The 26,900-nt window shown below is 37.1% G+C and overlaps 1 protein-coding gene across 2 annotated transcripts in view; it reads left to right on the top strand.

Annotated features, from left to right (window-relative positions):
* TTC7B (tetratricopeptide repeat domain 7B) overlaps nt 1–26,564 on the top strand; it is a 120,252-nt gene extending 93,688 nt beyond the window's left edge. For both annotated transcript variants that reach the window (XM_014869878.2, XM_088167467.1), the window contains one exon: nt 25,576–26,564. In XM_014869878.2, the coding sequence (XP_014725364.1) occupies nt 25,576–25,797 (222 nt within the window). In that variant the 3' untranslated portion in view covers nt 25,798–26,564. The remainder of the gene's footprint in view (nt 1–25,575) is intronic.
* The last annotated feature ends 336 nt before the right edge of the window (nt 26,565–26,900 follow it).

The following is a 26,900-nucleotide window of genomic DNA, read 5'->3' as shown; positions in this document are numbered from 1 at the left end:
ACCAAGAGACCTCAGCCACTCCTCACCTGGCTTCCCCTCAGGGCCCTTCACCATCCTCATGGCCCTCCTTTGGATGCCTTCCAGTACCTTTATATCCTTCTTACATTGTGGTGCCCAAAACTGCACACAGGACTCGAGGCCACACCAGTGCAAAATACAGCTGTTTTCTGCATTCTGCATGTTCATTGAGTACCTTTGTGCTATGTGATTTCTTGGGTTTTTGAAAGGTAGAGAATCAGTCCTGCCCTCAAATGAATGTGTAGCTTTAAGTACAAAGGTGCCTTCCCTATTATTAAAGTATGGTTTTTTATATACTTCATCGATACATACATGTATATATTGTGTGTTTACTGTGTTAGGAACATTATTTTCTTTTAATCCAGTTTTCTTCCAGATAGAGCAGAATATAGTAGCTGAAATCAGCTTCTTATCCAATCTTTTTGTTCAGAGGTAGAAGTTGGTTTCTGCCTAGGTACTTATGAATTATTCAGAGAAATTTCTTGTGCATCCCTGAGGGAAACATATGAGACAAAAGATCAGATAGGAAGGCAACACATGGAAAGTTTTTTGTTTCGCCTTTTCAGCATTTCAGGATATTTGAGCTTGCTGACAAATGCCAAAAGGTTCCCTTTCCTGAAGAAGCAGGCAGTCAATCTAAAGCAGTGCAACTCAGTGAAAATGAAAGCTCATATTTTGCTGGGTGTCATTTTGCCCCTCCTCTGAGTGCTCCATTGAATAAATAGTCTGTAAAGGCACAGTGTTCTTCAGAACGACTGAGAAATTATCCGTCTAAGAGGCATGTGAGATAAAAATTACGGGCTTCCAATCCAGGTCTCCTTTTTATGAGATTTTCTCTTTGAGTGCTAACTTGAAGGTAATTGCTCATTTCATTGGACTGGACAGTCCTTTTTCAGGATTCTTATAATTTAAAATTTTGTTTGTAAGAGCTTTTTCTACTGTTCACCTTTTCTGCACTAGGATGTTGTTTTGAATAGATTCTGAGAGATTTATGGTGCTTAAATACAAATATTCAAGACGTATGCTATAAAAATACGTGTCTATGTAATTGTAGGAGAAAGTACAAGATTCTGTATCCTTCTTGACCTTTTGATTATTGTGAAAAGTATTTTAATGAGGAAACTTGCCATGTTTACTCTTGCCTGTGTGTATAGATGTACATCCCAACACTTTGTGTATATTTACCTATTTATTATAAAGAGATATGATCTCAGTGGCAGGGGAGCTATAGCAACAGAATGTGGAGGTACCAGCCTCTATGACAACAGCTGAAACATTAACTTCTAATATTTGTATTCACAATTCTAAGCTGACAGTTGATTTATGAATGAAAGTTCTGTGCAAAAAACTCTTATTTTCTGTGATTATTTTGATATTTTAAAAATATTTGGTATTACTTTCTAGAAATGCTTAGAAAGTAATATCAAAGGCAACTGTTTCCTCATAAAAGTTGCCTTAGAGACTATATTTATCTAATAAATTTTGGTGAATTTCTTTTTGAGGGGCAAATATTGAGTATAGATCATAGTAACTTTATGTATAAAATGCAACAAAAATCAAGTCAAATTTAAGGCTGGCATTAGTTCTAGCATGTAGTGTCTGTATCCAGGCCTGCTTCTCCAAGTGAAATGAATTCAAATAGTTGAAGCTGAAGTCAGTTTTGAAGGACTTTTGTTTGTTTTTATTAAAATTTTACAATGAGTGACTTCTCTGACACACAATAAAATTTCCTGATGCTAATAGTTTGGAAATCCAAATCTTTGATTTGAGGGAGTCTTTGTAGTTCCAAGAGGAAAAAAATTAATAAGCTAAATAAAATGTTTGTTTCAATTTGTATGAACAACAATAGCATATTGGGAATAGGAGTTTTCTCCTTCTTTAATCCATACTTTTAATGATGTTACATTACTCTGGTAAGAAGGATGAAAAGCTAAAGTTTGAAAAATTTACTGTTTCTCATATAACATTTCATACAATATTTTTGCCCTAAGTACCGATTCCTGAACATGATCTACTGTTTCTACACAGAAACAACCTTGTTAATTTAAATTACTGAGGAAATTTGTGAGTAAAGACCAGAAAGATTAGTTTTGTGGCTTCAGAAGTGTTGTACTTCTTCCTGAGTTATAGCAAGTGCTGTGCTTTGGAGTTTCTGTGAGAAGACTCTTGCATTTGTCACTCATGCAGACTCCACGTTCTGTTAGTGTGACCATGAAGACTCTGCAGAAGTCTGGTGTAATCTGAATGAAATTACTTTTTATTGTCTGGCATAATTTTTTGCAAAATTGCAATTTTTTAAATAAACATTTTCTTACTATTTTTGCTGCTATCTCTAAGGTCTTCACATATTTACTTCTGTTTCAATAGACTTACTAAAATGAAAACTGGGAGGTCTTGATGCCAGAAAGTCTTGACAATTGGAGCAGTTAAGAGTGATGAAAGAGATCTGTTTGCCAACAAAATGATAATCATAAATGTGAGGGTTTGAGGGAAAGTTTTTACCTTACTAATGAAATGCCTAAGACGACATAACACCAAATGTTGGGGACTTGAACCAGGAGTAAATGAAAAATGGTTCAGCTGTATTCTGCTCAGCTAAACTTGGGAAATGGAGCTGCTTGGATCACACTGTTGCATTACCTAAGATGGGAGCTATTCCCACAGAGAGCTGGCTGTTTTCGTGTTCCTGTTCACTGCTATTTCTGCCCCTTCTAAGATGTTGGGGGGCTTATTAATTAAATCAGGCAAACAACAAAACTAGTTTTTTTCAAAGAGAAATGCTGTTTAAATTCTCTACAGTTCCTTGTGGAACTAAATTATTATTCTCTGTACAGTTAATGTTTTAATCCATACATTTGTTCACTTTATTTTGTGGAGCAATATTCATTTTAAGATCTGCCTTGTTCTCAGGTGCTATTTTTTGCTGTTTGTCACTAACTCAAATTTTCTTCAAGGCAGAGGTTATGCCAGCTTGCTATTTGGCTAGCTCTGACTTTTCACAAGATGTCAAGAGGGAAGCAATAACATGTCAGTATTAATTAGGTGTACTTTACAGAATGCAGCAGCAATTCTTTTGAACAAATGCAGTGTCCTTTCTTCTTTTTAAGGTTTGTATAGTGTACGCAGAAAAAACAACTTGAACTTGTGTTCTAAATGTTTGAAATGCTTTGGTTTCTGTTCTGTATTTCAAATATTTTTTCTCACACCTAATGAAATTTAAAATTTTCTTCAATTACTTGATTTTAAAAAGATGCTTTATACTTCAGTGCCGTATACCTATGGTTATCACCTGCCTGATTTTGCCAGAATGGATTTATTTATACAACTTTCTCCATTTTCCCTACCCTTTATCACCACCTCCAGATTTCTACATTACTGATGCCTTCCTGCTTTTGTCATTGTTTTCCTCCTCTGTGAAAAAACGAATAAACATTCTTTTATCTTCTGCAGTCAGAGTGCTGTTGTGGAAAGTAGCCCTTACTGCTGACGTCTGAAAAGTCCTGAAACAGGCCATCATTCAGAAATGCCTGAAATGGCAATGAATATTTCAATCCATTGTCCAGGAAACTAATCTATGTATTCTCTCTCAGACTTAAAATTTCCTACTTAAATGTAGCTTTGAGAGGAAATAGGTATCCAGCATTTGTATGCTGTTACCATCCCAGAAGACTGTAGTATTTTCTGAATATCAAGTAATTTATCATAGCACTTGCCAGTTAATGCTATTAGTAACTCAGGTTCTAAGAGAAGAAAACTAAAACAGAAAGGGAGAAATTACTTAAATAATTTACTCATGTAGAAATTAGTTTTCAAAAGGCAATATCTTAGGGAGTTACTTTCCCACTGTTAGATACCTGCTAATTTTTTATAATTATGCACAGCTAAAACAAATCTCTTACGGCCTAGATTAACTATGTATGCATTATCTCTCAGTTATAAAATCACTGGTTTTTATTTCTTACTGTACTATACTGACTTCGTATATTTTTTTCAACCCAAAGACACTGCCAGAAAGAAGTGTGGGCCATGTGTGCTTATGAGCCTGTCACAGATGTTGAGTTGACTGAAATAAAGAAAAAACAGAGAAGACTTTAAAACATGAATTCAGACCCTGTTTGAAGGGGTCATGGGAGTTAAGGTAGAGAAACTCTAAACACAGTCACCCAACTAACTTTTTTCTTTCAGTAATTCAGCGTTCTCATCTGGAGAACATTCAGTAATTAATTTGATTTTCATCCTCAGGTCCCTGCATGGTAAAATTGTTGGTTTAGGCCACATGGGTTTGTCCTAAGCACATTGTGCTGGTTCTCATGGGTGGTTTGAGTTGTAACTGATTAACACAGAGCTAAATACTGATGCCAAATCTCAGTCGTCATTTGACTCACTCTCTAAGTGCTTCTGTATGCATAGGGTGGTTGAAGAAGAATGGACAAATAAAGGTCATTGATTTTGTTAGATTTGTTAGTAAAATGTTGTGGGTTTGCCCTTCAGAAACTTCAAGACCATTACACAAAAAGCAGAGAAAGAAAAATACGTATTTGTCTGAAAACTCACTGCTCCTTACAGAAGGCATTTTGCTGTGATTTGACCGCATCTAAACATCTAAATATTTCAAGTGATTGCATTCTGTACCCTGAAAAAACAATGACCATTCTGCTTGTATTTAAACCTGGAAGCCATTGAGTTCAAGTGACTCAAGGACCATTTTGATACATATTAAATACTTCATCTGCTGTGAGGCACTCAAAGACTAAATTCTTTTCTGTCATGAAAATATTATTTCCCCTTTCAGCCTTACAAGAGAAAACCATCAATGCTTGGTGCAGTAAAAAATGGCATAAAATCAACTTGCATGGTCATTAGCACTTGAAGTATAATACAGTGGAAATCGAGGTGAAAAATTAGGGAAGATTTTTTTCCCTGTTTGATTCAAAGTTACCTTATTTTATTTTTAATGTTGTTGGGATGAAATACAGCAGTTAACAACTTCATACTGACTTGGAGAAAGATTAGTAGAATTTCTTAATTCCTAAATGCTTTATCTGAATTTCACAATACTCTTTTAAAGCAGATCTATGTATGTTCAGGATTTGACAACAAATGCTACAAATTTGAGTTTAAATTAAAACCTAGTTGCCCTTTTGGAAAGAGAAAATTACTGTAGGAATTTGCAGCACTAATTTTATTTATAGCTTGAAGCAGTGAGCTCCCATTTACTCAGGCAAGACGTTGATTCCCTGAGAACTGTTGTTCTGTAAGTGGAATTATGAGGCTGATGGGTATTACAAGTCCTGCTTCATAATAGACTTTCTTTTCACATTACTCTGTATTTACTCCAAATGGCTTAAAGCAGCTGTGACAGGAGCAGGCCTTTCAACAAGAAAATACCTCCATTCTTGGATGCTTCTCACCCTGTGAGAGCAAACTCTCTAAGGTCTCTTGAACTCATTGGTGCTGTCCTCAGCTGTCAGCCATTACAAGAGGAATTCTGCATCTTACTTAAATGGTTGTTTGGTTTAGACAATCTGAGTAGCTGAAGATGCAAAAGGCAATCTGATGTTGTGCAGCATGCACAGTGGCTGCATTGAATGGAACTGGACTCATATGGAGAAAGTAAGCTGTTGAGGTGTACTATTTGTTCACAATCTACTAGCAATGGTTAAGGCAGCTTTCTGAATACAAACTCTTTCAAATAGAAATCCCAGGAAAGTTAATTTTAAAGCCAACAACCCAACAACCAACAACCCAAACACTTAAAGACTCAGAAAGCTGGGGTGGGTATTTTTTTAACTTTGGGGGAGTGTTTATTTGGGGTTTTTTGGGGTTTTTTGATTGTTGGGGGTTTTTTAGCATAAGGATTTTTTGCTTGCAATCTCAGCTTTAAATTTCTGTTTTCATGTTATCTGCGTGATAGATTTTTCCACAGTTTATCTATTCAGGCACAGCTTGCCAGAAACCATTTTATCACTTCTGTTTGTTCCCATTTAAAAAAGTGGAAAATTAATTAGTGGCAGATGCTGGCAGAAGGAAGGGATGCTTTGGCTAGAGTTACTGCTCTTTATTTGGCAGGTCACGAATCATTCCACTGTTTTTATTGTATTGTGTGGAACTGATAAAATTTCACCCATTGGATAATTCATGGCAATTCACTGTTGAAGCAGGTCTGTCTACAACATGCAGTATTTACTTCAAAGTTCCTTCTCTTTGCTTGGAAGATTTAAGAATCTTTGTTTTCAGTTTTTGAAATACAAGTATTGTTCATCTCAGGCTTTGATTCACATTTTATAGGATTAAGTCTTTGAATTGGGTTTTGTTATCAAAACTGAGCTATTAGTGATGCACTTCATATAGAGCAACTATGGATCAAATATTATAATTTGGGAAGTAGCAACCAAATATAGTTTCATATTAAGGGAAAAATCCAAGGATCACAAAGGCCTGGTCTGGAATAGGGCTTTGGTTTTCTAGACATCATAACAAAGCATTTGAGGCAGGATTGCCTGCCCTACACTGTTTCAAGTAATTGACAGGAACGGGAGCATGATGAGGTAGCATTTGTGCAATGGTAACAGTATTTTAGATGCACATGTAAGAAGCATCCACTTGCCAAGAGTCTGTGGGGGTCTCACATCCTTGGAGATCTCAGAATCTGACAGCCCATGACAACCCACTGTAGGTAACTCTGCTTCAAGTTTGGCTGTAGAGAATCTTAAGTTCCCTTCCCACTTCTGTCATCCTGCAATTCTAAGAATGCAAGCAAGGCAAGCTTTGTAGATGAGGTAAGGATTTGTGTTAGGAGATGGGAACACTTGTCTGTGGACAAAGTCTTGTTACATTTTCCTGTTATTCAAGACTTACTTTATTTTTGCCAGTGATAAAAATCTATAAAGCCCAGATTTTGTTCTTTCTTCTCTTGTTTCCATGGTAAATTACCTGTAGCAGTCATGGAAGGAAGGTGCAAGAGATTACTACCTTTCTCAACTGACATCACTCAACTATGTGCAGATAAAATATACACATGTATGTATCTATACATATATTCTGTCCTACAAATCTGCCTTCATATTTTGGTAACATCTTAATGTCTTTGCATACAGAAGTGTCAGTAGCAAAACAGTGTAACTGAATAGCCTCAGTTGGGATCTCCAGAAATAAGGTTTTTGGGCTTCTGTCTCTTGTGATGATTGTCTTAAAGGTTCAAGTATACCTTAATGATCTGCACTGAGACTTCTGTAGACAGAGATGTGTCTAATATTTTTAAAGAAAACAAAATATTTATTACTCTTTACCATTGTTTACATGGGAAGTATCGCTTTCGTAGTACTAAGTAGAGATGATGAAGAGCCATCAAGATTGTAAAAGCATCTGATCACAGCAAAATTTCCTTTTTCAGGCTTTTTTTGGTAGATTCTAGAAAGGGTAATTCCTATTAAAAGTCTTTCCAGAGTCTTTCCGTCTTATGTTTTTTACCCTCAAATGGGCCGACTACATTAAAGTCATTGACAGTTGGGTTTTGTTGACATCGCTTTTCCTCTGTGCCTTTTCTGGGTAACTGGCTGCCTAAAATAGAATGTAAAGCATACAGAGTTATACTAATCAAAAAATATTAACAAGGATGACTAATTTAACAGAAGTAAAATGTCAGCAGTCTTAGTAATTCAGGAAATGGCCAGGAGGCCTCGGATAAGTAAAGTGCTAATAGTTGTTCTTGATATTTAAGTTCTTCTTATTTTCAAAAAAAGAACAAAAAGGAAAAGAGAGAAGGCATGGAAAAAATTGAAAATGTGCTCTTCCCTGCTATCCTCTGTAGTCTCGTACATCCCTTTTCATGGATATTTGCTGGTGCTTTTTTTCATGGATCTCTAAAGTTTTATATTTATTTTGCTCTGTGTAATTGCCTTTCAATATGAGAATTGCTTTGCAAAACACTTTTTAAATTAGGTCGTTCTGCTGAAGTATGCACTGAGCTAATTATGATTATTTTGCTTCCCTGGCCATTTTTGTGCTCATTGAATTTATTAAAGTATAGCTGGGGCTGAGAACTTACACAGCAATAAAAGCTATGTAGCACCTGGCATGCTTTTCTTGTAGGTAACATCTACCATCTAATCACTTACAATTGAATTTCATATAATTAGTAAAGAAATATTTTTAAGGATTGGGAGAGGGATAAATATAAATCATGTGAAAAAAGCTTTGAGAGTGTAGCCATCCTCAGCTTTAAATGAACAAGAGAGGTTTTTTTCCCCTTCTCCTGAGAAAGGTTCTGTTGTAGAATTCTGTAGGTGAGAACTCTTTAACTACAGGACATTTGAAGCCTGCAATCATCTACAGATCTTTTTTTTTTTTTTCTTGTGCTTTGCAAATTGGTGAAATATAATTAAATGTTAAGCGATCTGAATGAGATAAACCATTCCACGTGGCTTAGTTGAGGTGGTGAGTAAATACGTGTGAAAAACTTGCAGCATCATCACCAAGTGTCTGAGCCCTGACTCTTTCTCAGTCTCTTAGAATAACCTATTATTATAAAATGGTGCAGGAGTTATCAGTGCATGTATTTTTGCTATAAATCTCATACAGTTTTCAGGTGCATTTCTATGCACTGGTTAAATGATCTTTTGATTTTTGCTTTATATTTGTCATGGGGAGCTTTACTTACTTTGGCAGAAGCTATTTCCTGAGAAAACAGACTGCTTTTGAGAGGACCAGAAGTTACCTAATCAATTATAATTCTTTTTTTTCTGACTACGAAATATAAACAACTTGTTCTTAAGAACTGTATTTTATCTTATCCTCATCAAGCAGAAAGTAGCCTACCTTAATGCAAAACTAGAGATCTGGAAGCAACTGTCCCCCAGGAAATAATTTTAATGCCTGCTCTTGCAGGGTTGTGTCAAACAGCTGTATTCCCCAGATAAGTTGTCTACTCTGGTTCAGAGTTTTTTTCTGCAAATCCCTAGTCTGGACTAGTCTTATGTTTCTCTCTCCCTCTTCATCTCATCTCTTTTAAAATTTTATTTGAAGACCTCTTTTCCATTTGCTGAAGCTTTGCTTCTCTGTTAGCCAGTTTTATACTTAGCAGTAATTCCCCCATTCATGAGTCTACTGTTTAAAGATGAGTTGCACCTTGCACTTTGGAAGAATTCAACCAACTTACTGTGTGTGAATAACATAATATATTTTTCTCCAATATAAGATTTCTTTAAAAATAGACTCTGTTTTCTGGTAGAAAACTTGTGTTAGATGGAGTTAGAGAATTGGCCTTTAAGATTAATGATGGGCTATTTTTTATGTCAAGTTATTTTTTTAATCTAGATGAACAAATTAATAACAGAGAAAGCAGTTGTTTCAGTGAACTTTAATTTGTGGGAAAATCTGAAGTGGGTTTTGTGCATCTCTGAAAACTATGTTTATTTTGAAGGTGTGATGGTTATTTTTCCACTATTATTCCTATTACAGTATATTCTCTTCAAAAAGTAGCAACAAATAGCATGAAGAAAATTATGTGGTGATACTATTCAGAAAGCTGTCATCTCTTGATTTCTCGGTAGGGGAGAGGAGACATGCTCTCTGGCCACTTTGTGTGCTTCATCTAACTGGAAGAGGCCAGTGTCTTCTCTGACTAAAACTGACTGCAGATTTAGAGTTGTTATTGCTTTTAATGCTATTTCTATCACTGTAAACAACCTGGTTAAGCTGAGATGGGTGGAAAAATACATCATGAATGAGACTAAGTAATGATAAACTTGAAAACAGAAAGCTGTTCTGGGCTTTCATCTCTTTTTCAGTCAGCAGTATGATGTTGATCTGCACCTTTTAAATTTTGATACTAATATGTGTGGACTTTGGGACTTTATAGAGAGCCAAGAGGTAAGAGCTCTTTAGTTTCACCAGTTAATCATGACTCTAGTCTGTATGTTTTGTTAAAACACTAACTTTGCAAACAATTCTTGGCATTTGAAAAAAAACCCAAAAAATTAATTACAGTTATTATATTTTTAGGCATGAATATTTAAGCATCTGAGGAAATTTGGAAGAATAAAAAGTAACTAGCTAAGCTGAGCATCTGCAAGTGTTATGGCAACTAAGAGTTGGTATGTCAGAGAGTAAGACAATCAATCTTTTTTACTCTTTTTCTAAATAAAAAATTTAGATATTTTAAAAAGGTTAAAGTATTTTTTTCATAATAATTTTGAGTGCTCAATATATTAAGTTTCAAATATATTTGTCCCTGAAGCATGTATTCCCCATAAGAAATGGGGAAACTGAAGTGTAAGTGCTGTGACATATCTGGCTTTAAATACAGTACAAGCCTCCTGATTTCTCATTCTGAGCGTCACATTCATGGGACTCATATTTAATTCCTGTGATTATTCTTTCCAGTGCCTTTGCACTGTGAAGGAAATAATTTTCCCCATAGGCATCTCCAATGTCAATTTTGTTAGGACAGCAGTATCAGTATTCCCACTGCCTGCTGAAAGGACCCTATGGAGTGTCTTTTGTGGGTTTTGACTTGCAAATGATTGGCAGACTTTAAGAGGACTTTCCCTTATGGTATTTAAATTTAGTACTGTTACTGATGGACCTCCTATTAAAATGTAGATTATTAAATCAGTTCAGTCATTTATCAGTGAAAATTATATATTTGATAGTTCTTGCCTTTGCATGCAGTTTAAGTGAAGGGATCTGTGGCAGCTCCTTGATAGCATTCAGCTCAGCCATGTAAAATGAGGTCCTTGTATCATTCACTTCCAATACTCTTAAATAATATATCACTTCACTTACCTACATCTCTCTTTCTCCCAGTTCCCTTCCTTTATGGAAGATTTGTCAATGTTGCCTTGGATTTTTTCAATGAATATATTATTTCTCAAGTCATTTCAGCTGAGAGGCTTGATGCAGGAGACATCTGTTTGGATAGCAGACCGGTTCAGAAGTACCTGAGGCATCAGTAAGCCGTTTCTGTGATTACTTTTTGTTCTGGGTTTGAGAGCTCAGTTAAACATTACACTGTTTTTTAGTAACATACCTTTATGGGTGATAAACTACTTCTATATTTTTTTTCTTATCTTACATTTTTACGTGGTAATAAGATAGAATTCAAGAAAAGCTAACTTCAAACTGGAAGTAAATATGAAGTTCATGGATATAGAAATCTAAAGGTAAAAGGATTGGTGCTTTCATTATACAGTGAGTGGTTAGTTTTTCATAGGTGTTCTGTTCAGGTCTATGCTTTGGTGCATCTGCCTACAAATGAGAATAGTACCTGGGTTTGAACAAAAAATAATTAAGTCTTGTTTTATGTTGTTGGGGAAATTGAAGACTATAATAGTCCCTAACTTGAATTGGTGAGCACAAATGTAACTCTGGAATGTTTATTTGTGTGTAACCAGAGTCAGTTTTGGAGAACTACTGTCATAAATCTTCTTTCACTCTTATGTTGTTTGTGTACTTATGTAATCACCATTATATGCAATAAATACCATTTTGAGTAAGACTTCTCAGGCCAGCTTTTCCCTGAAGAGGGATAATACCCTCTGGGGAAGATCAGTTTGGTGAGAAATGGCAAACCATAACTCTTTGCTCCTGTTCTGTGATTAGTGGGAGGTAAACAAAAGAGGGCTGCTTAATACCTTGAAGTGTGTCACAATGGTTGTAAGTATATATTACTGCCCAGGTGCTGAGGCTGAATGTAGCTTTGTGTTAAGACGCACTTGTTGGAGTCTTGGGAGCTTGAGAAAACTTTCTGCATCACACTGCATTGCAGCTTCTTTCTGATAATCTCTGATGTGTAATTTATACATGTGTGGCTTCTTCACACTAATCTGAGAAATCCTGTGTTGTGGTAGATGCTGGTGTGATGCTTCAAGGAAGCTGGCTTTCAAGAAATAGCCCTTAAATTAGATTTGAAGTGGATTTTAGGAACAGCTTTTTTTTCTTAAGAGCTGGTATCGAATTGAAGGAAAAAGAAAAATTAGAAAAACTCTGAGTTAAAATGGAGTGCTCATATTCAAGAACCACGTATCTATATATAAAGCATTTGACCTGTAAGAAATCTTCACTCTTTTAGTACTGCTCAGATGAACAAAGCAAAGCAATTCATTAGCAAAGCACTTACTTGGCAGAAATATGAAAACATGAACATTGTTCACACTGTTGAAAGCTAAGCCCTGCAAGGAAAGACACTACCCAAAACCACTTGAGCAATATAGTGTGCTTTAGTAGGCCCATTAGGATGCAGACATTTGATTCTTTCTAATTTTTTTTCTAAATATTTTGACGAAAAATGCCAAAGTTTTAAAATGCTTCCGTGTTATTCCAGGAACTAAACTTTGTGAGTGAGTTTACAAATGCTTCTTTTATGGATATATCTGAAATTAACATGTGAGTTCCAATTTTTTTCTGAGTTGTAATTAATTAGTCTTTAATCAGTGATGCTGGTGAAATGATTTGTTGCAACTCAAAGTGTTCACTCTTCCCCAGCCACTACTAATACGCTGTTTACATCTCACACATTGAACTTACTACTTAAGACCAATATCCTTAGGAAATCAGGCATACAAAATCATTCTTTAATACTTTTGTTTCATTTAGGCAGAAGAGGGAATGATTAAAAAAAAAAAGAAAGGCTTGTGCAAATATTACAAAAATATACCAAGGCTTTTTCATGATTCCAGATTTTTATTAGGTATCAGCAAACGCACAAGAGTGAGCGTTTGTAAATCCTCCGCGGCAGCGATGTAAGACACAGTCATTAGAAAACCAAACCAGGCTTCACTGCCGTCAGTGCTGTTAAAAGTTGACTGTTCAAAATTATTCCAGAACATAACATGATGTATTGTGCTACATTGCCTTAGTTAGCTGTATTTCTGCATAACATTATATGTTTAGATGAAATAGTGAATTGTGAGTGATATAAAGACCTTGTCTCTAAAGGGCTGTAGAAAAAATCATGTGGATTCAAAATTTCCTCTGTACAACATACAGTGTGAATATGGTTTCAAAACTCTAAATCTTCATGGACAAAGGTGGTGTTAGGTAGCACTTTGGAAGAATACTTGCCACCTAAGAATACTTGCCATCTATCAGAAGTGACCTGACCTATTAAGAGAAATTATTTTGTCCTGCCTTCGGAATTAAAATGTCCCTGATGATAAGTGGCTTTTTTTTACCTTAAAATAAGTATTTTAAAATAAAGATACAGTTTTGGAAGTATATCTGTCATTTAAAAACAACCCCCTTATTTTCTAAATGGATGCAAGTAATAAATTAAGGCAGATATTGTTATGTGTTTACAAATGTTCAAAAGATGAGCCGGTCAACCTCTATCAGCTGCAAAGTCATTTCAATTACCGTTTTTCCATGGTCCTTGTTACAGCTTGTCCTGACAGCTGACAATAACTTCTTTGGGATTCTGTCTGGTTTTTAATTTATGGCCATTTGAAAAAGTGATAGCCACACTGGCATTGAAACAGGTGGTACTGTGAGAGTCATGGACCCAAAGATTTACCAGAGGGCTATGAAATGCTATGACACAAATGCAGGCTTTGATGATACTTTGTCATATTAATTGAATGCCTAGCCACAAGTTGGTAGGTTACAGTTGCCAGAAATAGCTGGTTCTGATATAAAGTATAAAACAGTATGAAATGCTGTCAGATCTATTAGAGTAATTGACATATCAGACTTAATTCCCTTTAAAATTGTGATATGATAGTATGAACAGCTGGTGATCTCTGGAAAATAAATGAGGTAGCTTTAGCTTGGCCATCCAAACTCACCTCATTTGCTGAAGAATCAAAGCCTAAGCCTCAAAAATTTAGGGATGTGATATGAGTAGGTGTGGCCTTTCTGCCATGTGGATTACATTTGATTTAATATAAGATTTATATCTGAGTATTTTTGTGAAGATAAATCCATGGATGTTTAACAATAGCTGGCAGGAAATGTTTGTATCTCATCTCAGACTCAGCAGCTCACTTAAGTTCCAGAATTCTCACCTTCCCCACCAGACCCATGGTGTTGCTGTAGTTCTTATGCCATGAAAATCCCTTCCTTGAAAAGTGGAAGCTGCTACTCTGCATTTCAGCTCTTAACTCAGAGAGCATTAACATCCCAGTTTGCTCACTCTGATCAAATCCTAGCTTTGTGGGGGAGTACTTTTTCTGTCATTCTTGTTCTTCCTGCCAACTGTGCTCCAGTGAACTAGAAAAGTGACTCAAATGGACAAGGCTCTTACACTCGGGGAAGCAGGGCTCCAGTTTATTCCAGCCTGTCAGCTGACAATAGTAAACCAAAGGAGAGGACTGAGGGAGAAACAGCATTTGGAATTACATTTTCTCTGCAGATTCCAACCTTGTGCACTAATTTATTATACAGTTTGAAAAATGTATTTCTGGAGCCATGAACCAACTGCAGAATATGACTTAACATGCAGTGTCAATCAGAGCAGTGATGGATATCCACTTACAAAAAGTCCATAAATGCAAGTCATATTTTGCCTCAATCTTCAACAGAAATGTGATATTCATCATGGCAAATATGTGACATTCATGCATCATGGATGGGAAAGGTCAAATTAGCAGTGGAAATGAAAGTATGGAAATGATGGCAAGTACTTGCTGGTGGAAGAGTATGGAGGAGTGGAGCAGAATTCTGGAAGAACTGGTTGATGAAATAACAGGCTTTACTAAATGTTACTGGATTTGTTAACAGAAAATTTTAGAATGGTTCATGCAGTACCCCTACTCAGTGTGAAGAGTTGTTTAACAAAGGGAAAGTTTGATTAAAAGTGAGACTTGGAAACCCTTCAGTGAAAGAAATAAAATAATTTTCAGAAATGCAAGAGCAAGACTGAGTATGGAAATGACTGGGGAAGACAAAGAGCTGGGGTAGTACTTGATCAGAGCTGCATCTCCATTGTGCATGTGTTGGCCAGGCACAACATGAGACATCATCTTGTCCCCATTATCAGCATCATCTTGTCAAGAGTGTAATGTCACCTTTTGTTTTGTAAGCCTACAGATTCTCCTTCCCTTATGGAATGGTGGTGTTTGTGCTCCACTGGTTGCTTTATATACCCAGAACAGAGGCTGCCATGCCCAGTGAAGCTGGGGCTGGTCAACAGGGCAAGTGAAGCCTCGGTGTGCACTAAGGCAGAGGTTTCACTTCGGTTCCTCACAGGCTGGGGCTGTCATTCTCCTGTAATCCCGAGTAATGATGGCAAACCCGGCCGTGCCTTACACCCGGTCAGTGCCGAGGTGGCTGCACGGCAGTGTGGCATTGGAAATGCACCAGCATTTCCTGGGAGGAGTAGGAAACTTTAATAATAATAATATATGATCCTTGTAAACATGAGAAGAGTATGCATAATCCAAAGAAGGCTAAGTGACATTGACACTGAAGCAAATGAAAACAAACTAGCTAGGGAAAAATTTGAGAAGATAGTATGAAGAGGATTCTTAGCACTTATAGGCGAAACACTGTGGAGCAAGAAACCTTGTCATAAGTTTGTCTGTAACAACAGGGGATAGAAATGAGTGACCTAAGAGGACTCTTCTGATTTTGATTAAATGGAAAATACCTTACTTTTGCAAGTTTTAGATTAAAAAATTAACAATTAACAATTAATCCACAAAAAAAACATTTGAGAGAAAATGTGATAGGCTTATATGGAATTTAATTATAAAACTTAGATGATGCTTCAGTTATATTAATCTGTTTGCTTCCAGATCAGTACTAGCAAAAGCTGATTTGTTGAGGTACACTAATGTTATTCTTAGCTCTTTAATAATTTTTCCCCAGAATACTTCTGTTTGGGCTTCTCTCTTTTCTTGTCAGAAGCTTTTTTCTGTAGTTCTCAGTATGTTCAACTTCTTCCAATTTTGTGCAAGGTAAGTCAGTATGTAGGGAAGTGTTTGTTTTATTTTTCTAAAAGTGCTAGGAGCCCTTTCTTAGCCAATGGTTAGGCTCTGGCTCTTCTGACCTGTGCCTGATGGTGCACAGATGGGAGGGTGTGGGCCCTCCCTTCACACTGAAAATAGCTGTCCCTTAAAGAAGAATCTGCTGGCAGCTGTCCTGGCAGACTGGCAGGTTAACAGCTACCTACAGCTTCTGCCTTGCCTTTCAGAACGCAGAGAGAGAGGGGCTGCATTCCCTCTCTGCCGGGAGGGTTTGCACAGTGCCATGGGGATGGCCCTTCCAGAGCAGTGTGCTGAGCCCCAGCAGCAGATGGCAGTTCACATCTGCTTTGCAGGGGAGGAAGTGGTCTGTTTCCTGGGCATGCTATAAAAATATATATTTATTAATGCTGTATTGAAAATAACCTCTTTATCTTAGAGGTTACTGCAGTGCCAGTGTAGTAAGTGCTGCTGTGGTGTCATAACACTTTTGAAACAGTGACATTAGTCATAGTTATAACATATGTATGTACATATTTTTATATGCAGAAATCTCTTTGGCTAAGGGCAAAAGGAATAAAAAAGTGAATAATGTGCTTTAATCTATGAGTTTCTGTTTTATTTTAGTAATGAAAAGATTGGTCATCTTTTATCTAATACTGCAGTTCTGACTTTGAATATTTAATACAGCATTTTTCAGAATATTTGAGAGAAATGCACATGCATAAATGCAAAAAGGTACTTCAGAAGAATATCATTCACTTCTGATTCCTTTTCCATGGTCTCAAAAGTTCAGACTTCAGAAAAGTAAGTGCTAGTTTCTGTAGTACTGAGTGTGTACAAGCATAGACTACAAGTGCTGGCTTTCAATACAGTGGCAATTTAGTTAAAGATCTCCAAAGCTCAATTTGAACTCTGACAGTTCTATTAATTATAAATTTTATTCACAGAGCCTAGTACTGGATCTGCAGCTCTGGTTTTCCTTTGATACAGAAACTATTCCCCTGACTTCAGATAGATTTCTTCATTAAAACATTTGATCAATTTTTCTAATTACTATTTCCAGAAGCCACATACAACTAGTATGTTCAATGTGATTGTAAAGAAGAACTGTCATTAATGAAAAACAGTTTCTTTAAAAGTCACTGCTTGGTATTTCTAATTATTTATTCTTTAATTCTATCTTTAATTGACTGATGGACAGAAAAACATTAATTTCTTGACATTTTAATAGTTTTGCATGGGAGCACAAGCTTTCAACACCAGGAACCTTCAGGTGTTCTAGATTGGAACCTAGTTTTAGGTAGTGTATTAAGGACCCTGAATTTCTGGTATCCTCAGTTATTGTGAAAAATCCAATTATTTTGCTCAAATAATTGAATATTGACTCAGTGGGCTGACTTTGAGGCTCCTCAGTTCAAAAAACTTGGTCTGAGGTTTTCTGTTTATACTTGTATCATTTTTGGAGGATTTGTTGTTTTTTTCTTTCCCCTCTTTTGGATATTGAAACTTCTATGTTACTCCTAGGTTTTGAATTACAGAAATACAGTTTGCTATACTTCTGACCCTTTGACATCAATACTGGAAAAATAATGGCATCAATAACAAACAGTGTTTGGAGTCTCTGTATGGAGCACAGTGGTAAACTTGGCCTTGCTTTGAACCCAGGCAGTGCTGAAATGCAGCTACAGATTAGGCTGATAAAGTGGCAGGATTTCTGTAGGGAATGCACTGTGATGTGTTTATATCTATGAAGTGTCTGCATAGGGGAAGGGGTGAGACAAAAGACAAGAACATACCAAGTTATAGAAATTGGAGAAGCTGTGATTTCCTACACTCATTTTCATCACAGGTATTTTATACATCTGGGAAATCCTAATTTCTGGTGGGAAAGGTGAGAAGATGATGTAGCTTCAGTGCTGGGAGGGAGGGAAGGGAAGATGCAGTGGTGCCAAGCTTCCAGATGGAGGGAGGTGATCCAGAGCCCTACATGCAATTCAGTGTCACCTCATGGTGTCACACCTGGGACGAAATGTAAAACATTTGCACAAGATGACAAGTATTCCAAGTTTAGGACTGGCCATAATCTGAGGACTAAGGCTATACTTAATTATTCCCTGATGCCAGTGGTGATGTAGTACTTGGCAGAGCTGTAGCCATCTGACTTCTAAAGGGAGAACACTGTGGGGTTACTGTGTTGGTAGCCACAGCATGTAAAATAAGACCCCCATGTAATTTTCAGTTGGAGATAAAAAGTTAAATAAGCTCAGAAGTCACTAGCTGCTTCACTTTATCAAAAGGTGTTTTATTGTTTTCAGTGTGCTTGCTATAGTCAAATTAGTTCTTGCAATGTAGCCTGGTAGGTTTTTAAAATTTTATTTAAAAATTTTTAAAAGCTTGTAGGACGTTCACGTAATGTATAAATCAAAATTACAGCAGATTATTGCAAGAATATGTTGTCTTAACAGGAAAAGAAGTCCCCCAAGGGCTTCCATCTCAGTGGAAGGCTACAGTCAGCAGTTTTTAAAAACAACCTTCAAATTTTGAACCTTTCTGCATTCTGGGCTGTGAGCAGTAAGGAACTAAAAGGCAAGCACGTCCTTGTGGGAAGGGGTCAGTCATTTCCAAGGGAGCTATGCGTACACAGATGCACTCCCGACCACACGGGTTGGTTATTTCATGCTGGTGATACGAAGTTCAGTGAGAACAAAGCCAAAGTAGTTGTTTTAAAAATCTGTTGCCAAGCAGTGGGTTTTCTCCTAGCAACAAGTGTTTTGCAGCAGGGGAAGCAATTGGATACCTTAGGAGGTATGTTAGCACTGGGGGAAGGGCAGAGAAATAACAAACTGGGGCTCCAGCAGGGCCCCAGAGCACAGGGAGGGTGCGCTGGGCATGGAGGAAGGCGAGGAGGGGGCGAGGCAGAGAGGGACATGGCACAGGATGGGCTGGGATAGGCTGGAACAAAAGTGTGGGCTCAAGGCACAGGTTGGTATTTGTTCATCGGCTGCTTTGTTTGGTTTAGGGAGTGATCAAATGTAGTATTATTAGCTGGTTGTTCTCATTTAAAAAAGAAAATCCATACTGAGCTGCTAGGAAGTTTTATTTAGCCCATATTTGAAGAAATACACTTTTATTTTTCAAAATAATTACCTTGTTAGAGAAAATAAGTGGCTTTTATTCTGCGTTTCGGAAAACAAATTATATACCTGTTGCAGTTTCTTTTCCAATTAAAAATAAAATGTATTTATTATCACCTTTGCTTGTAAAGTGTAGTGTGGTCAATCCAGTTGGTTTTAAACCTTATAATGTGGCCACCCTTCAAAATCCCTGCATTAAAATGCAACCTGTGTCTGCAGATACAGACCTATGTTTATTCATCATTTTTCTGGTGGAATGGCTTATTTCTAAGTGATGTGCTATGTCACAATCTTTTCGTACTTGCAGAAAATAGTTACGCACAATGACTCAACATGCATGTGCCTTTGAAAGGAGTTTATAAATGATTTCTTATGCAAAGTCATACTTTGACTAGATGGACATGTTTCATCACAAAGTCATCAGCTAAAATAGGAGAGCACAGTATATAAATAATGTTCTGTTTCACTCTGTGTAAGTGTAAAAAATTGATTATAGACTACATTTAAAATGCATATTTTTATCACAGAGGTTGCAAAGTATCAGCTGTAGAATTTTACTTATTTTTCCATTTTTCATGGCAAATTCTTCTCATTTTGCCTCACTAACACTTCTGTTTCATTATTATAGCATAGCACTGTCAAGTCTCTGGTAAACCTTCAAGTTTGATAGATCTGTTTAAAAATAGCAGCCACCTTAACACTTGCAAAATAGGCTGAAAAAGCACCATGTAACAAGGGGCAGTTTTGTGATGCTAAAATTACACTGCATATGGATTTGCAATGCATACATTGCACTCTGAATTTTGTAACTATTTATGGTCATAATGCCTGATTTTTAAGTTTTTAGATATGGGGGATGTTTCTAGCATGTCCTTCTGATATCACAGCTTAAAGTTGATTATCTCTTAGGCTAGGACCCACCTAAAAACAGTAAGATGGTGAACTGGGAAAATTATTGTGAAGTTGAAAGTAGTGGGTTCTGTAAATCTTTTGTAGCTTTTAAAAATCTTTTTTTTCCACAGCTGAATAGCTCTGTCTGCTTATAGGTTATCAGCTGTTAGCTTATTGGGCTTCAGCAGGTCATCAGCAAAAGAGGCCACTGTTCTTCTCTCTCCCTGCTCTTATCATTAAAAACAAAATCAGTCCATTTTTAAATTTCATATTCTTATAATGTTTTCTTATACTGTTGCTTTTGCAAGGCAAACTTTTACCTCTGTGGCTATTTTTTAGCTACAGAAGATCTTTATCATACAAATAGAGAAGCTTTTTAACAAACAAGTCATTACTTGCCAGGAAGAAATTAATATGAATATCATATCTGGGTACTACTCAAATCTCCATAGTTGAGACTTCTGCCGGTCAACAGACTGCATTTCTTAAACATAGTGAGAATCTCTGGCACTTTTTTTGTGTGTTAAGTCAGCCACATTTCTTGTTCCTGTTCTGTTCATATCTCCCATTTCCCAGGTTCCTTCTCTGCAGAGAGAGTTCAGCACCCTCTCTGAAAAAGGCAAGAGTGCAAATGGACTTACGGTCACAGTTCCCCTTTTTTTTCACTTTTAAATAAATTTCAATGTTTTTGAGAACATCTCCCACTTCTAGTCTATATTTTGCTTAGAGAAAATGAAGACATTCCTCTTGATATCAAGTGAATAAAGGTAAAAATCTCAAGTGACACTTCTGTTGAGATTAAGAACTGTTTATTTTCAGGCATGTTGGAGAAGTAGTCAGACAGTTAAACCTTAGGAGACCTCCAGCTCTCTCGAGACAAAATTTTCAGTTATACTGAAAAAATCACGGTGATCTTTGTAGTGTTACCTTTCTAACCCCCTTTTTTTTTCCAGTTAATCCAAATATAGTTTAGCACTTTATGGTAAAGCTCTGGTTTGATGAGGCATATGATGAGCAATAATAATGACTGTAATTTTTTCAAAGGTAGTTGAACAGAAAAAAAATTTAATGTTAGCTTCTCATTTGCCTAGAAGCAAATAAAAAAGTAACCTTACTTGACTGCTCTAAATGTCTGGTGTTAATAATTTTTTAAATAGCTGTTTTTCAAAATGAAAAATTAGATATTTACAGAATCTTAGTCCTATGTTTATTTGTCTAGATATGTGTTTTGCATTGACTGCTTGGTTAATCGTTATGACAGGTTAATTTGCAAAGAGAGAAAACCTGTCTGCAGAAAAAATATATCTTTGCAGTGAAGATTACACTACATGCTTATTTAAGCAATTATGGCTTTATAGAATTGCTTATTACATGTTGTTCAGGTTCTGAGTCATGATATTTTATTAATAAATGATAGTGCATTTTCTAACTGGAAATTTTATTTGAAGACTGTAATGCTCCATTTGGAAATCCGAAGTCATTTGAACGTTTTCCTTTTAAAAGATGCTTACATTTTTCTAATGAACAAATGGGCCCTGTTTGACTGAGCATTGTAAAAACAGTCCTTGGAGAGATGTTTGGGTGAAATAAGCAAAGAATAGCAGTTTTGTATGTGGGGCAATGTAAAATGAAGTGTAAAGGGAATGACTGAGGGAGGAAACACATGTAAAATCATTGCCCAACAAGAGGGAGACTTTGTGACTCCAGGTTGGGTGAGGAAAGAATTGGCAAGATCTTGAAAATAACCTGTGACAAAAGTTGGAAGCACTTTACTCCTAATTTTGATTAATTCCTAGAGAGTTTTGTTCTGTTAGGATGTGAAGTTTGTGTAGAACCTGTCTGTAGTGACAGCAGTACCTCCCTGTCCAAGGCAGCACACAGTGTTACAGCCTTGCTCTCTTAGAAAGCCCCTTGGAGAGCCCCTGGAGGCTCTCGGAATTACAAAATCCCTTTTACTCCGAGCTCTGGCTGGGCAGAGTTGTTGACCTTTCCTTGAGCAGAGAGCATCTGAACTCCACAGATCTTTGAGTATTGTTGATTATTCAAAGTGACTGATATAAATATCAGTGGACTGGAGACATGAAGCACTGGTTTCATTGGTTGTGATGATGGCACAAAAAAAGTCTCTCTGTTTCTTCAGAGATTCTCTTCACTTTCTGTCTGTGCCATTTCTCATTAGAGTTCTCTCTTGGAGTGTTTTGAGTTACAAAATCAACCCCTACAACGTAGGACTGGCTAAAAAAAGACTAAGGTGTGCCTGGAGAATTTACAACATAGACATCCTAACCAGAGAGAAAGTGAAAGCCTTAACACAGTTAGGGGAGATCAGTGATTTGACAGGAAAAAAAAATTCAACCTCAAAGGAACTCCAAAATTCTCAGCAAACCAAACATAAATAAGCAACATTTGTACCAAGCTGCGAAATGAAGAAATCTGCACACATTAGAGGCTTTTATAACTGTGTTAGGAGCAAATGTCATACATTTATTGTTCTTTCATGTGAAAGAAATGCAATAGCAGGAAAGATCCTGCTTTCTCCTATAGATGCCAACAACTGGCTTAAACACCTCTGTCAAGTACTGCAGCATTCTAAAATGTACGAAGAACAAATAGGTTGCCTTAGATTTCTGTAATTCCTTTGGAACTTTCTGGTTTTATTCTATTTTGTCGAATGGATGTTTTTCTACTGACACTTCTTGTTATTTACACAAATTATTACATAGCACTTTTTCTAATTGATTCAGGTTCCAAAATCTCTCTAATATTTTATCTTTTTAAAGCTTTATAGGGAGAATATACAGAAAAGGGATTCGGCTTAGGTTTTAAGGTAACATGGCAAGTCTTAAGGTGTGAACCATATGTCAGTTACCCCTCTGTGTTTCTGCAGAGCTGATGCATTGTTCAGGCTCATCTCCAGCCATAAAACAAGAGACTTAACATTATTCTGCAGATAAATGTTGTCTTTATGTCTGCTGCTAATTAGGTGAAGGACAGAACTGGTAGCGTCAAGATTTTGTTTCCAATTTGATAGCAGAAGAATATACACAGTGAAGGACTGGGATAATTTGTATTGATTTCTGGGAAGTCTGAGAGGAGTGTTGGTTTGGAAAGGGAGTTAGTTGGGTGGGTTTTGTTGTTGTCGTTGGTTTTAGTGGTTTAGGTTTTTTTTTCCTGAAGAGTTAATACAGAAAGCAAGCATATGCTGACAGCTGGTAAACTGAAGTTAGTTTTCTTGGATGAGTGTTGGTGTGAGGTCACCAAAGGATATTGCTGTGTGATAGACATGTCTGCTCCTTCTGCCTGTGGTGTGTAATGCTTAATAGAGCAAAGTCAGGCAAGGGCTGGAAACAATTTGAAATGTTTTGTGCCTCAGAATTTTAACAAAGTCATCTGAGAAGGGGATTTACAAACTGCACACTTAGAATGCATGACATCTGACCATCATTCTGAGAGAGTTAATGAATCAGAGGGTATTTTGCATTGTTTCTTTAGATCACTTGAGTTCAGCCCACAGCTACAGTGATGAAATGTCACTGTCCTTTTAGTGCTCTGTGTGAAACAAGTCTGATTTTCTATTGGCTCTTTGGAAGCAAAGCTTGTTGTCCCTTAGGGCTACCACCTACTCCTGAGGCAGGAATCTTCATACCATCCCAGTCTGAGGCACCAGTGAAAGACTGACTTTCAGGAAGCACTCCCTCGAGAAAGCTGTGTCCCCAAAACATGAGGGGACAGGATGTAACCTCATTATCCACACAAGAGTGGTTTTCTTCACTACTACTGCTAATGCTAATTTCAACACTAATGCTTGTAAGCTTAGGAAAGTATAACAGCAGGCAAACTGCCAGTATTTGCTCTAGTTCTATCACCTAGAAAATCTCAGCTATCCTTTTTGCCATACTGAATAGGGCAGATGTGACGTAATGTGTGTCTCTTCCTATGAACAGCCTTATATCTACAAAATTTAGTTTTTCTTTGGTGTTGAAAAGAACAGCTTGTATCCTTAGCAAGCAGGGAAAATGGTCTGGCATATTTAAGAAAAAAAGAATTAGCAATATTTAAATAATTCACGTGTTTAATTAGTATAAAATATACATATCTGCATCCCACAAAAGCAAGGCTTATGAAAATAGAGACTCTTACCTTGAAAAATAAGAATTTTATTAAGATTATTATAAATTTTATTAAGATTAGGTGCATTGCAGTGACACCAGCTTTGTGTATTTCATCTCTTTGCTTCATTTTTTTTAGTAGTTTCACGTCTGATACCTACCGGTCACTGACAATCACTTCATTACAGAGAAAAAAAGCACTGACCGTGAGAGTTACCCACTTTTTGTATTGGAAGTACTGTTCACTTGCTCTGAAAATGCTGACTCAATTGACAGCTCAAAAAAAAGTCCAAACCCAGAAAAACCCTCTAGCACCTTTGTGTGAGAACATCTGCCAGGCTGATAGAAATTAGCCTGCATTGCATTTATTTATTCACTTGCCAGTACTGTACAGCACTCTTTATATTGTTCTACAGAGCAGGGTGTGCTCAGTTGTTCTGTAAGATGGAGTTAACAGCCTTCCCAAGCTGAAAGTCAGCCAGGTGGGCACAATTCCAGAAATGTATGGTGGATAATTCAGGGGCTGCATAGAATGTCAGTACTTTCTAATCATCAGTGCTTAGGTTAATAAGGATTTGAGGGACAGATGTACAGAGAGATAAAAGAAATTGTGGTTCAAGGAGTGGGGGCTGGGAGGGCAGAAGTCACAAGGCCTCTGTAAGCATGTAACTGGGACGCCTCTGCAAAACAAAGATTTGTGGTCCATATGTCTTTTGCAGTACAGAATCACAATGTAAAAATGCATAATATCGTAAGGATTATTATAATCCCAAAATAAAGCTCTCTTACTGGGTCATTCCATGACTTTTCTGGCACAGTAACATAGCTGAATGTGATGGATGGAGATTTCCATGGCCTCATTCAGCCCATATCCTAGTGGGTTTGGACGTGCTCTGGATCGTATAGTGTTGAATTGGATCCCATCTCACAGAGGAAGATAGAGGATCTGTTACAAGGGTGCTCATGGAAGTTCTGTGCCTGCTGGTCCTTTGTGCATTACTGGGGCAATAGTCCCAGTAATAGTCCCAGAAGTCCCTGCTCCTGTTCCACAGATGAAATCAAGCTGTAGTTGTTGCCCATTGAGGTGAACTCAGTCTTGTTACAGCAGTCCCTGAGTGCTGCTGGTGATGTGTATGGTCTCAGGTGTTATAATGCAGGAACTGGGTGCTGAGATGCACAGGGAGGATGTGAAAATGTAAGGGTACACACCTTAGGATTTCAGATAACAGGAGCTTGCTCAAAAGCCCAGGAACTTCCTGCTTCTTGACAAATAGGTGGAGTTTTTGTTATTTAGTCTTTGTTTCCTGTCCAAAGCCACTTGACTTTGTTGGTGTGGAGTAGCTTGCTCCAGTCCTGCATCAGGTAATTTCTTTTCTTAAATTAAAAAACAAATAAAAATTCCGTAGTCTAACACATTGAGCCCAAGAGCTGCCTACTCTTATATCACTGCAGTGACCTTGTTTGAGCTTCAGGAAAGCCCTACTGGCCAATCTCAGCCATTTTCCCTTTGTTTTCTTGCAGGCTCTGATACTTCATCAGCTTGGGCGCTATAGCTTGGCAGAGAAGATTCTCAGAGATGCTGTCCAAGTGAACTCCACAGCTCACGAGGTCTGGAACAGCCTGGGAGAGGTGCTGCAGGCTCAAGGCAATGATGACGCCGCGACCGAATGCTTCCTGACGGCACTGGAGCTGGAAGCCAGCAGTCCTGTGGTCCCTTTTACCATCATTCCCAGAGTCCTGTGAGAGGGCATCTCCATCAACAGATTTTTAGTCTTGACTTGTGGGTGAGCAAACCCAGTGTATGAGACTGCCTGGTAACTGGTTAGTTTGAGAAACTTTAGAGCTACAGGTAACAAACTCCACTCTTTTGTGGGAAAGTTGCCAAAGCAGGGAGGTGCCACCATATGTTCATGTCAGACTGAGAGGACAGAGTGGTGAGCCAGAGCCAAATCACTCATATCGCCTGCAGTTTTGCCCTGGTAGTTTTAAAACATCATTATATTCATGGATGATGTGCCATATTTTGTTAGTGAAACTTGAGTGTTACATAAAATTATCATGGAATCAACTACCAATTGTAGAATAAGTTAAGTGGCAGAGCAGACTATTTTTAACAAGGCTGTTAATAAAACTGTTCTCTTCCTGCCTCTCAACCTCTTTTGGCCCAAAGTCAAAATGTGAATTTTCTGTTTCCACCTCTATTTTAGTCCAGGCCAGAAAATCAGTTGAGTTCTTGTTTTTAGTTGTTAATAACTGTGATGTGTGGCTAACTGTTATCTAGAGCAAAGGCTGAGTACAAGAATATTTATATTTTACCAATGTATGCCTGTTACAAAAATTATATTAGTTATTTAAGTTTAACTTTTTTATGTGAATTCAGAGTTTATTTATCAATGGAAATATGTAAAAAGAAGCCTCAAATGGAATATTTACCGACATTCCTTATACATGAACCCACACTTGGCTAAATGGGAAGATTATGTTAATAATAAAATGATTTTTAAATGGAACCTTTCCTGTGTCCTAATTAAGAATCTGGGGGAAATAGATGGCTTATGAACACATTTTTATGGGGTGGCTGTCTGGCCTTGAAAATGAACAACACCAAAATTAAATCTTCTGAGGCCAGCCTAGAAAAAAGAGGCTGCTATACTCTTTGCCAATGGTACTGTTATCTTAGATTTCAGGTTTCCTTAAATCTTCACAACTCCTTTTTTATTCCTTCCACTCCAGCTCTTGATGAAGCCAGATTACACTGCCTCTACATAATGCATGGACATTTACATACACCCTGGTAGTGCTTTGGAAAAAGCATGTTAAATATTTATACAATATTCTTCAATTTT

The sequence above is a fragment of the Sturnus vulgaris genome, chromosome 6, assembly GCF_052056855.1.
Source record: "Sturnus vulgaris isolate bStuVul1 chromosome 6, bStuVul1.hap1, whole genome shotgun sequence".
In the NCBI taxonomy this organism is placed as follows: Eukaryota; Metazoa; Chordata; class Aves; order Passeriformes; family Sturnidae; genus Sturnus; species Sturnus vulgaris.
Note: the sequence above shows the minus strand (reverse complement) of the source record. Positions and strands in the feature narration are given on the sequence as shown.